Below are 12810 nucleotides of genomic sequence, written 5' to 3'. Positions count from 1 at the left end.
TGCAGTGCGTTGGCGTCTTGCCATTATTTGTGTTTTTTAGGAATGCTGAATTTGTATTCCTGCTGTAGGAGCACCTGCATTCAGAGGAGAGGAGCTACACCATGTTTAGTCGAGCTGCGACTCTTTGGGGACCATGCGATTCGATTCGATTCTTGGGAGTAACGATTCCATTTAGAATCGATTCTCGATTCAAAACGATTCTCGATTAAAAATCAATACTTTTTTTAATAACTTTGGGTGCCAGTTCTATGATGAACTATATTCCCCCATAAAATAGATAAACAGCTCTGATTAATTTCTGTATTACTTAAAAGAAAATCGGTTTTGTGTAATAGAATTTTACCCAAACATTTACTAAAGTAGACAGGACAGATCTTTTGGTAAAAGAAAAAATAGATTTTTGATTTTTCTGAATCGTTTAAGAATCGCTATTAATTCGAAACACTTTTTTTTTTTTTTACACCTCTAATGTTGAGATACCAGATCATGATTTGATTGTCAAAGATGTCTGGTAATGTAATCGGTGATATTTGTGCCCGAATGAATGCTCCTGATATTAGTTAGTTAATGGTATTCATAGGAATGCTGAATTTGTATTCCTGCTGTAGGAGCACCTGCATTCAGAGGAGAGGAGCTACACCATGTTTAGTAGGGCTGTGAATCTTTGGGCACCACGCGATTCGATTTGATACTTGGGAGTAACGATTCCATTAAGAATCGATTCTCGATTAAAAATCAATACTTTTTTAATAACATTGGGTGCCAGTTCTATGATGAACTATATTCCTCCATAAAATAGATAAACAGCTCTGATTAATTTCTGTATTACTTAAAAGAAAATTGGTTTTGTGTAATAGAATTTTACCCGAACATTTACTAAAGTAGACAGGACAGATCTTTTGGTAAAAGAAAAAATAGATTTTTGATTTTTCTGAATCGATTAAGAATCGCGATTAAATGATAAATGATAAATAAATCGAAACACTTTTTTTTTTACACCCCTAATGTTGAGATACCAGATCATGATTTGATTGTCAAAGATGTCTGGTAATGTAATCGGTGATATTTGTGCCCGAATGAATGCTCCTGATATTAGTTAGTTAATGGTATTCATAGGAATGCTGAATTTGTATTTCTGCTGTAGGAGCACCTGCATTCAGAGGAGAGGAGCTACACCTTGTTTAGTTGGGCTGTGAATCTTTGGGCACCACGCGATTCGATTTGATACTTGGGAGTAACGATTCCATTAAGAATCGATTCTCGATTAAAAATCAATACTTTTTTAATAACATTGGCTGCCAGTTCTATGATGAACTATATTCCTCCATAAAATAGATAAACAGCTCTGATTAATTTCTGTATTACTTAAAAGAAAATGGTTTTTGTGTAATAGAGTTTTTCCCAAATATTTACTAAAGTGGACAGGACAAATTTTTTGTTAAAAAAAAAAATAGATTTTTGATTTTTCTGAATCGATTAAGAATCGCGATTAATTCGAAACACTTTTTTTTTACACCCCTAATGTTGAGATACCAGATCATGATTTGATTGTCAAAGATATCTGGTAATGTAATCGGTGATATTTGTGCCCGAATGAATGCTCCTGATATTAGTTAATTAATGGTATTCATAGGAATGCTGAATTTGTATTCCTGCTGTAGGAGCACCTGCATTCAGAGGAGAGGAGCTACACCATGTTTAGTAGGGCTGTGAATCTTTGGGCACCGCGCGATTCGATTTGATACTTGGGAGTAACGATTCCATTAAGAATCGATTCTCGATTAAAAATCAATACCTTTTTAATAACTTTGGGTGCCAGTTCTATGATGAACTATATTCCTCCATAAAATAGATAAACAGCTCTGATTAATTTCTATATTACTTAAAAGAAAATTGGTTTTGTGTAATAGAGTTTTACCCAAACTTTACTAAAGTGGACAGGACAGATTTTTTGGTAAAAAAAAAATAGATTTTTCATTTTTCTGAATCGATTAAGAATCGCGATTAATTCGAAGCACTTTTTTTTTTACACCCCTAATGTTGAGATACCAGATCATGATTTGATTGTCAAAGATGTCTGGTAATGTAATCGGTGATATTTGTGCCCGAATAAATGCTCCTGATATTAGTTAGGTAATGGTATTCATATTGCTGCATGACTACGTTCGAACCTTCTCTATTGATCAATAAAGTGTAATATTCAGCCTGCTAAACATCCTGTAATTGTGGACGATCATCCAGAGCATGTTAAAAAACAACATCAACTTTATTTCAGAAAATATTTGTTTAGGTAGGAATATCACAGATTACATTACAAGGTCAATTTGACAAAGCAAGATGATTAGTAACTGAACACCATCCTACCATGCTCCCAACATAACAATGGATCAACAATCTATTCTTCACCCAAATAACACAACAACAAAGCCTATTTGCTGTAGAATTACACAGTGCTCTGGAACGCCTCTGAACAAATAAACTACCCGCACACAAATAATAATGGCCAGAATCCTGTATCACTGCTATGATAATACCAGTGAATGTAGTTGTTAACTCAATCCTGTATCACTGCTATGATAATACCAGTGAATATAGTTGTTAACTCAACCCTGTATCACTGCTATGATAATACCAGTGAATATAGTTAACTCAATCCTGTATCACTGCTATGATAATACCAGTGAATGTAGTTGTTAACTCAACCCTGTATCACTGCTATGATAATACCAGTGAATGTAGTTGTTAACTCAATCCTGTATCACCGCTATGATGATACCAGTGAATGTAGTTGTTAACTCAATCCTGTATCACTGCTATGATAATACCAGTGAAAATAGTTGTTAACTCAATCCTGTATCACTGCTATGATGATACCAGTGAATATAGTTAACTCAACCCTGTATCACTGCTATGATAATACCAGTGAATATAGTTTTTAACTCAACCCTGTATCACTGCTATGATAATACCAGTGAATATAGTTAACTCAACCCTGTATCACTGCTATGATAATACCAGTGAATATAGTTGTTAACTCAATCCTGTATCACTGCTATGATAATACCAGTGAATATAGTTGTTAACTCAACCCTGTATCACTGCTATGATAATACCAGTGAATATAGTTAACTCAACCCTGTATCACTGCTATGATAATACCAGTAAATATAGTTGTTAACTCAATCCTGTATCACTGCTATGATGATACCAGTGAATGTAGTTAACTCAACCCTGTATCACTGCTATGATGATACCAGTGAATGTAGTTAACTCAACCCTGTATCACTGCTATGATGATACCAGTGAATGTAGTAGTTAACTCAATCCTGTATCCTGTATCACTGCTATGATAATACCAGTGAATATAGTTAACTAAACCCTGTATCACTGCTATGATAATACCAGTGAATATAGTTGTTAATTCCATCCTGTATCACTGCTATGATAATACCAGTGAATGTAGTTGTTAACTCAATCCTGTATCACTGCTATGATAATACTGTGAATGTTGTAGTTAACTCAATTCTGTATCCTGTATCACTGCTATGATAATACCAATGAATATAGTTAACTCAACCCTGTATCACTGCTATGATAATACCAGTGAATATAGTTGTTAATTCCATCCTGTATCACTGCTATGATAATACCAGTGAATGTAGTTGTTAACTCAATCCTGTATCACTGCTATGATAATACCAGTGAATGTAGTTGTTAACTCAATCCTGTATCACTGCTATGATAATACCAGTGAAAATAGTTAACTCAACTCTGTATCACTGCTATGATAATACCAGTGAATATAGTTAACTCAACCCTGTATCACTGCTATGATAATACCAGTAAATATAGTTGTTAACTCAATCCTGTATCACTGCTATGATGATACCAGTGAATGTAGTTAACTCAACCCTGTATCACTGCTATGATGATACCAGTGAATGTAGTTAACTCAACCCTGTATCACTGCTATGATGATACCAGTGAATGTAGTAGTTAACTCAATCCTGTATCCTGTATCACTGCTATGATAATACCAGTGAATATAGTTAACTAAACCCTGTATCACTGCTATGATAATACCAGTGAATATAGTTGTTAATTCCATCCTGTATCACTGCTATGATAATACCAGTGAATGTAGTTGTTAACTCAACCCTGTATCACTGCTATGATAATACCAGTGAATGTAGTTAACTCAACCCTGTATCACTGCTATGATAATACCAGTGAATGTAGTAGTTAACTCAATCCTGTATCACTGCTATGATAATACCAGTGAATATAGTTAACTCAATCCTGTATCACTGCTATGATGATACCAGTGAATGTAGTTGTTAACTCAATCCTGTATCACTGCTATGATAACACCAGTGAATATAGTTAACTCAATCCTGTATCACTGCTATGATGATACCAGTGAATGTAGTTGTTAACTCAATCCTGTATCACTGCTATGATAATACCAGTGAATGTAGTTGTTAACTCAATCCTGTATCACTGCTATGATGATACCAGTGAATGTAGTTAACTCAACCCTGTATCACTGCTATGATGATACCAGTGAATGTAGTTAACTCAACCCTGTATCACTGCTATGATGATACCAGTGAATGTAGTTAACTCAACCCTGTGTCACTGCTATGATAATACCAGTGAATGTAGTAGTTAACTCAATCCTGTATCCTGTATCACTGCTATGATAATACCAGTGAATATAGTTAACTTAACCCTGTATCACTGCTATGATAATACCAGTGAATATAGTTAACTCAACCCTGTATCACTGCTATGATAATACCAGTGAAAATAGTTAACTCAACCCTGTATCACTGCTATGATAATACCAGTGAATGTAGTTGTTAACTCAATCCTGTATCACTGCTATGATAATACCAGTGAATATAGTTAACTCAACCCTGTATCACTGCTATGATAATACCAGTGAATATAGTTGGTAACTCAATCCTGTATCACTGCTATGATAATACCAGTGAAAATAGTTAACTCAACCCTGTATCACTGCTATGATAATACCAGTGAAAATAGTTAACTCAACCCTGTATCGCTGCTATGATAATACCAGTGAATATAGTTGTTAACTCAACCCTGTATCACTGCTATGATGATACCAGTGAATGTAGTTGTTAACTCAATACATTTGAAGGGGCTGACGTCTACATTCACACCTTCTTGACAACGTCCCGTATGAATGATACCGCAATACTGAAACTGAGGTAGTGAATATTTGTCCACGACAGTCACCTTGAAATTTCTCTCTCATCCTGTCTTTGTCTCCTTCCAAGAGGCTGGTTTTGGGGCTTTGAAGAGACAAGAGCTGCAAATGTGACTTGTGTGTCGGCACAAGGCCACGCCTCCATCATGGTTCCCGTTCTGCAGAAGAACATTTCAGCCACGTGAGTCGTCAAAGTGTTGTATCAGGCCAGACATCACTAGTCCCACTGTGGAACTTGGATTAGTGACATTAGCGCTGGCTGGTCAAACCTGTTTTGTGTCGTCTGCAGCTCAGTAATGCTTGACCGAGCAGAGACTCTCCTCCATGATCACTATGCTGGCAAGGATTACTGGGATGTAAGTCACAACACTGCTTTATGTTACACCTGTGCCATTCTTTGGGCATTTCCTGAGTTAAATAAAAAACAACATTGCAGTTTTAACATATATATATATATATATATATATATATATATATATATATATATATATATATGTATGTGTGGGAAAAAAAATCACAAGACTATTTCATCTCTACAGGCCTGTTTCATGAGGGGGGGGTACCCTCAATCGTCAGGAGATTTTAATGGGAGCATTCACATACCATGGTTTATATAGGGCACAGAGTGGGTGGGTACAGGCTGGCGTAGGGGCGTGGTGATTGGCTCATGTGTTACCTAGGAGGTGTTTCCGTCTGTGGCGGCATGTTGTTACAATTTCGCTGCGCCTGTTGAGGGATGACAGGTCTGGACGGTAAATAATAAACAGTTTCTCTTTCAAGCATAGGTTGCATCTTTTATTACCACTATTGTAAGGTGTGCCGGATGCAAGAATTTGCCATGTTATTGAATATTCAACATTATTGTCTTTGAGGTCCCAAATGTGTTTGCTGAGTTCTGTGGTATTCCGCAGGTTTTGGTTCCTGAAAGAAGCCTTGTGATTGTTCCATCTGGTTTTGAACTCTCCCTCGGTTAATCCTACATATGTGTCGGATGTGTTAATGTCCTTGCGTATTACCTTAGATTGGTAGACAACTGATGTTTGTAAGCACCCCCCGTTGAGGGGGCAATCAGGTTTCTTTCGACAGTTACATGCTTTGTTGGTTTTGGAGTCGCTCTGACTGGGGGTCAACGGCTCATTTGCAATTGTTTTGTTGTGGTTTGAGATGATTTGTCGTATATTGTTCATGCAGCTGTAGTATAATAATAATGTTGAATATTCAATAACATGGCAAATTCTTGCATCCAGCACACCTTACAATAGTGGTAATAAAAGATGCAACCTATGCTTGAAAGAGAAACTGTTTATTATTTACCGTCCAGACCTGTCATCCCTCAACAGGCGCAGCGAAATTGTAACAGCATGCCGCCATAGACGGAAACACCTCCTAGGTAACACATGAGCCAATCACCACGCCCCTACGCCAGCCTGTACCCACCCACTCTGTGCCCTATATAAACCATGGTATGCGAATGCTCCCATTAAAATCTCCTGACGATTGAGGGTACCCCCCTCATGAAACAGGCCTGTAGAGATGAAATAGTCTTGTGATTTTTTTCCCACACATACATATATATATATATATATATACACATACATATACTTACAGTCGCGATCAAAAGTGTACGTACACTTGTAAAGAACATCATGTCATGGCATACTTGCCAACCTTGAGACCTCCGATTTCGGGAGGTGGGGGGTGGGGGCATGGTCGGGGGTGGGGCAGGGCGTGGTTAAGAAGGGAGGAGTATATTGACAGCTAGAATCCACCAAGTCAAGTATTTCATATATACAGGTAAAAGCCAGTAAATTAGAATATTTTGAAAAACTTGATTTATTTCAGTAATTGCATTCAAAAGGTGTAACTTGTACATTATATTTATTCATTGCACACAGACTGATGCATTCAAATGTTTATTTCATTTAATTTTGATGATTTGAAGTGGCAACAAATGAAAATCCAAAATTCCGTGTGTCACAAAATTAGAATATTACTTAAGGCTAATACAAAAAAGGGATTTTTAGAAACGTTGGCCAACTGAAAAGTATGAAAATGAAAAATATGAGCATGTACAATACTCAATACTTGGTTGGAGCTCCTTTTGCCTCAATTACTGCGTTAATGCGGCGTGGCATGGAGTCCATGAGTTTCTGGCACTGCTCAGGTGTTATTAGAGCCCAGGTTGCTCTGATAGTGGCCTTCAACTCTTCTGCATTTTTGGGTCTGGCATTCTGCATCTTCCTTTCCACAATACCCCACAGATTTTCTATGGGGCTAAGGTCAGGGGAGTTGGCGGGCCAATTTAGAACAGAAATACCATGGTCCGTAAACCAGGCACGGGTAGATTTTGCGCTGTGTGCAGGCGCCAAGTCCTGTTGGAACTTGAAATCTCCATCTCCATAGAGCAGGTCAGCAGCAGGAAGCATGAAGTGCTCTAAAACTTGCTGGTAGACGGCTGCGTTGACCCTGGATCTCAGGAAACAGAGTGGACCGACACCAGCAGATGACATGGCACCCCAAACCATCACCCAACCATGCAAATTTTGCATTTCCTTTGGAAATCGAGGTCCCAGAGTCTGGAGGAAGACAGGAGAGGCACAGGATCCACGTTGCCTGAAGTCTAGTGTAAAGTTTCCACCATCAGTGATGGTTTGGGGTGCCATGTCATCTGCTGGTGTCGGTCCACTCTGTTTCCTGAGATCCAGGGTCAACGCAGCCGTCTACCAGCAAGTTTTAGAGCACTTCATGCTTCCTGCTGCTGACCTGCTCTATGGAGATGGAGATTTCAAGTTCCAACAGGACTTGGCGCCTGCACACAGCGCAAAATCTACCCGTGCCTGGTTTACGGACCATGGTATTTCTGTTCTAAATTGGCCCGCCAACTCCCCTGACCTTAGCCCCATAGAAAATCTGTGGGGTATTGTGAAAAGGAAGATGCAGAATGCCAGACCCAAAAACGCAGAAGAGTTGAAGGCCACTATCAGAGCAACCTGGGCTCTCATAACACCTGAGCAGTGCCAGAAACTCATCGACTCCATGCCACGCCGCATTAACGCAGTAATTGAGGCAAAAGGAGCTCCAACCAAGTATTGAGTATTGTACATGCTCATATTTTTCATTTTCATACTTTTCAGTTGGCCAACATTTCTAAAAATCCCTTTTTTGTATTAGCCTTAAGTAATATTCTAATTTTGTGACACACGGAATTTTGGATTTTCATTTGTTGCCACTTCAAATCATCAAAATTAAATGAAATAAACATTTGAATGCATCAGTCTGTGTGCAATGAATAAATATAATGTACAAGTTACACCTTTTGAATGCAATTACTGAAATAAATCAAGTTTTTCAAAATATTCTAATTTACTGGCTTTTACCTGTATGTATGTATGTATGTATGTATGTATGTATGTATATATATATATATATATATATATATATATATATATATATATATATATATATATATATATATTTATCCTGAAAATATGCAAACAAAACTGTGTTTAGGTAATTGATACTTCAAACTTGCATAAATAAATATTAAGGAATATAACATAACTTGGCTTCTGAGAGCTTCAAAATGTAATGACTAAAATGCTAAAGTTGTTGATAAACAAGCAATTATTTTAATAATTAAATATGGTCATTTTAAGTGAATTATTATGATAATTTAAAATTAATTATTTCAAATATGTTTATTTTAATGTATAGTTCTAATGCCTGGATGTAATAAGGAGTCAGAAAAAATACAAATAAAAATGCAATTAATTTTGATGTTTTTAGCAAAATATAGTGAAAATGTATGTAGTTTTTTTTTTTTTTTTTTTTAATTAATAAATACATTTATTTGTAGGTAAGATAAACATAATAATACAATTTATCTCTAGTCTGGATGATTTATTTCTTGTCACCCAGTTGTCCTCCCGTCATGAAGAAGGGCTGTCCTCACTCAGGTCCGCATGGAGCTGGAGGGGGCGTGGCCTCCAGCTCCGGCTGAAAATCGGGAGATTTTCGGGAGAATATTTGTCCCGGGAGGTTTTTGGGAGAGGCGCTGAATTTCGGGAGTCTCCCGGAAAATTCGGGAGGGTTGGCAAGTATGTGTCATGGCTGTCTTGACTTTACAATCATTTCTACAACTCTTATTTATTTGTGATGTAGTGATTGGAGCACATACTTGTTGCTCACAAAAAACATTCATGAAGTTTGCTTCTTTGATGAATTTATTATGGCTCTACTGAAAATGTGAGGGTCAAAAGTATACATACAGCAATGTTAATATTTGCTTACATGTCCCTTGGCAAGTTGACCTGCAATAAGGCGCTTTTGGTAGCCATCCACAAGCTTCTGCTTGACCACTTGACCACTAAATTGCTGCACTTCAGCTAAATGTGTTGACATGGACTTGTTTCTTCAGCATTGTCCACACCTTTAAGTCAGGACTTTGGGAAGGCCATTCTAAAACCTTCATTCTAGCCTGATTTAGCCATTCCTTTACCACTTTTGAGGTCATTGTCCTGTTGGAACACCCAACTGCGCCCAAGACCCAACCTCCGGGCTGATGATTTTAGCTTGTCCTGAACAATTTGGAGGTAATCTTCCTTTTTCATTGTCCCATTTAAAGCAGCAGTTCCATTGGCAGCAAAACAGGCCCAGAGCATAATACTACCACCACCATGCTTGACGGTAGGTTTGGTGTTCCTGGGATTAAAGGCCTCACCTTTTCTCCTCCAAACATATTGCTGGGTATTGTGGCCAAACAGCTCCATTTTTGTTTCATCTGACCACAGAACTTTCCTCCAGAAGGTCTTATCTTTGCCCATGTGATGTCAGATGAAACAACAATTGAGCTGTTTGGCCACAATCCCCAGCAATATGTTTGGAAGAGTAAAGGGGAACACCACACCTACCGTCAAGCATGGTGGTGGTAGTATTATGCTCTGGGCCTGTTTTGCTGCCTATGGAACTGCTCTTTAAAGGGGAACATCATCACAATTTCAGAATGGTTAAAACCATTAAAAATCAGTTCCCAGTGGCTTATTATATTTTTCGAAGTTTTTTTCAAAATTTTACCCATCACGCAATATCCCTAAAAAAAAGCTTCAAAGTGCCTGATTTTAACCATCGTTATATACACCCGTCCATTTTCCTGTGACGTCACATAGTGAGGCCAACACAAACAAACATGGCGCATAGAACAGCAAGCTATAGCGACATTAGCTCGGATTCAGACTCGGATTTCAGCGGCTTAAGCGATTCAACAGATTACGCATGTATTGAAACGGATGGTTGTAGTGTGGAGGCAGGTAGCGGAAACCAAATTGAAGAAGAAACTGAAGCTATTGAGCCATATCGGTTTGAACCGTATGCAAGCCAAACCGACGAAAACGACACGACAGCCAGCGACACGGGAGAAAGCGAGGACCAATTCGGCGATCGCCTTCTAACCAACGATTGGTATGTGTTTGTTTGGCATTAAAGGAAACTATGAACTAGGTTTACAGCATATGAAATACATTTGGCAACAACATGCACTTTGAGAGTGCAGACAGCCCAATTTTCATCAATTAATATATTCTGTAGACATACCCTCATCCGCGCTCTTTTCCTGAAAGCTGATCTGTCCAGTTTTGGAGTTGATGTCAGCAGGCCAGGGAAGCTAGGGTCGATATTCTTCTCTTGATCATCTTCAGTGGCATAAGGGACGGTGTGAGCCAAGACATCCAGGGGGTTTAGCTCGCTCGTCTGCGGGAACAAACCGCCGCCATTGCTTGCCGTGCTACCGAGGTCCTTTGTCCCTGAATTGCTCACACACTCCGGCAGATTCAATGGGGGTCTGGCGGCAGATTTCTTTGACTTTACGGTTGGAAATGCATCTGCTTTGAGTGTCGCAGGATATCCACACATTCTTGCCATCTCTGTCGTAGCATAGCTTTCGTGGGTAAAGTGTGCGGAACAAAGGTCCAATTTCTTGCCACTTTGGCATCTTTGGGCCACTGGTGCAACTTGAATCCGTCCCTGTTGGTGTTGTTGCACCCTCCGACAACACACCGACGAGGCATGATGTCTCCAAGGTACGGAAAACAGTCGAAAAAACGGAAAATAACAGAGCTGATTTGACTCGGTGTTTGAGAAAATGGCGGATTGCTCCGAGAGCGAATAATAGAAAGGCGTTTAATTCGCCAAAATTCACCCATTTAGAGTTCGGAAATCGGTTAAAAAAATATATGGTCTTTTTTCTGCAACATCAAGGTACCGTATTTTCCGCACTATAAGGCGCACCTAAAAACCACAAATTTTCTCAAAAGCTGACAGTGCGCCTTATAACCCGGTGCGCTTTATATATGGATTAATATTAAGATTCATTTTCATAAAGTTTCGGTCTCGTAACTACGGTAAACAGCCGCCATCTTTTTTCCCGGTAGAACAGGAAGCGCTTCTTCTTCTACGCAAGCAACCGCCAAGGTAAGCACCCGCCCCCATAGAACAGGAAGCGCTTCTTCTTCTACTGTAAGCAACCACCCGCCCGCGTAGAAGAAGAAAAAGCACGCGGATATTACCGTACGTTTCATTTCCTTTGTGTGTTTACATCTGTAAAGACCACAAAATGGCTCCTACTAAGCGTCAGGGATCCGGTTCATGAAAAGACGCAATCTCTCCATCCGCACACGGATTACTATTTCACAGCAACTGATATTCCTGTGAACCGCACCGTGGATACAACGGGAGCACGTACGGTGAATATTCGCACCACAGGGAATGAGAAGTCATCCTTCACTGTGGTTCTAGCTTGCCATGCTAATGGCCAGAAACTTCCACCCATGGTGATATTCAAAAGGAAGACCTTGCCAAAAGAGACCTTTCCAGCCGGCGTCATCATAAAAGCTAACTTGAAGGGATGGATGGATGAAGAAAAGATGAGCGAGTGGTTAAGGGAAGTTTACGCGAAGAGGCCGGGTGGCTTTTTTCACGCAGCTCCGTCCATGTTGATATACGACTCCATGCGCGCCCACATCACGCTGGTTTTAATATATTATTAAAGTTTGACTGACCTATTTGACTGTTTTTTTGACATTCCTTTAGCGCAGTTAGATGCGGCTTACAACACGGGGCGGCTTATAGGTGGACAAAGTTTTGAAATATGCCGTTCATTGAAGGCGCGGCTTATAACCCAGGGCGCCTTGTGGTGCGGAAAATACGGTATATATTGACGCTTACATAGGTCTGGTGATAATGTTCCCCTTTAACTGGGACAATGAAAAAGGAGGATTACCTCCAAATTCTTCAGGACAACCTACCTAAATCATCAGCCCGGAGGTTGGGTCTTGGGCGCAGTTGGGTGTTCCAACAGGACAATGACCCCAAACACGCCTCAAAAGTGGTAAAGGAATGGCTAAATCAGGCTAGAATGAAGGTTTTAGAATGGCCTTCCCAAAGGCCTGACTTAAAGGTGAGGACAATGCTGAAGAAACAAGTCCATGTCAGAAAAGCAACAAATTTAGCTGAACTGCAGCAATTTTGTCAAGTGTTGATTGATTGATTGATTGAAACTTGTATTTATTAATAGATTGCAC

At 39.2% G+C, this 12810-nt stretch overlaps 1 protein-coding gene across 1 annotated transcript in view; it reads left to right on the top strand.

The window, feature by feature from the left end:
- pofut2 (protein O-fucosyltransferase 2) overlaps nt 1-12810 on the top strand; it is a 44327-nt gene that overhangs the window by 17292 nt on the left and 14225 nt on the right. The window contains exons 4-5 of the mRNA XM_061971827.1: nt 5307-5417; nt 5526-5592. Coding sequence (XP_061827811.1) covers nt 5307-5417; nt 5526-5592 — 178 coding nt within the window. The remainder of the gene's footprint in view (nt 1-5306; nt 5418-5525; nt 5593-12810) is intronic.

The sequence above is a fragment of the Nerophis lumbriciformis genome, linkage group LG13 (genome assembly GCF_033978685.3).
Source record: "Nerophis lumbriciformis linkage group LG13, RoL_Nlum_v2.1, whole genome shotgun sequence".
Lineage (NCBI taxonomy): Eukaryota > Metazoa > Chordata > Actinopteri > Syngnathiformes > Syngnathidae > Nerophis > Nerophis lumbriciformis.
This window is presented reverse-complemented; position numbering and strand designations above follow the sequence as displayed.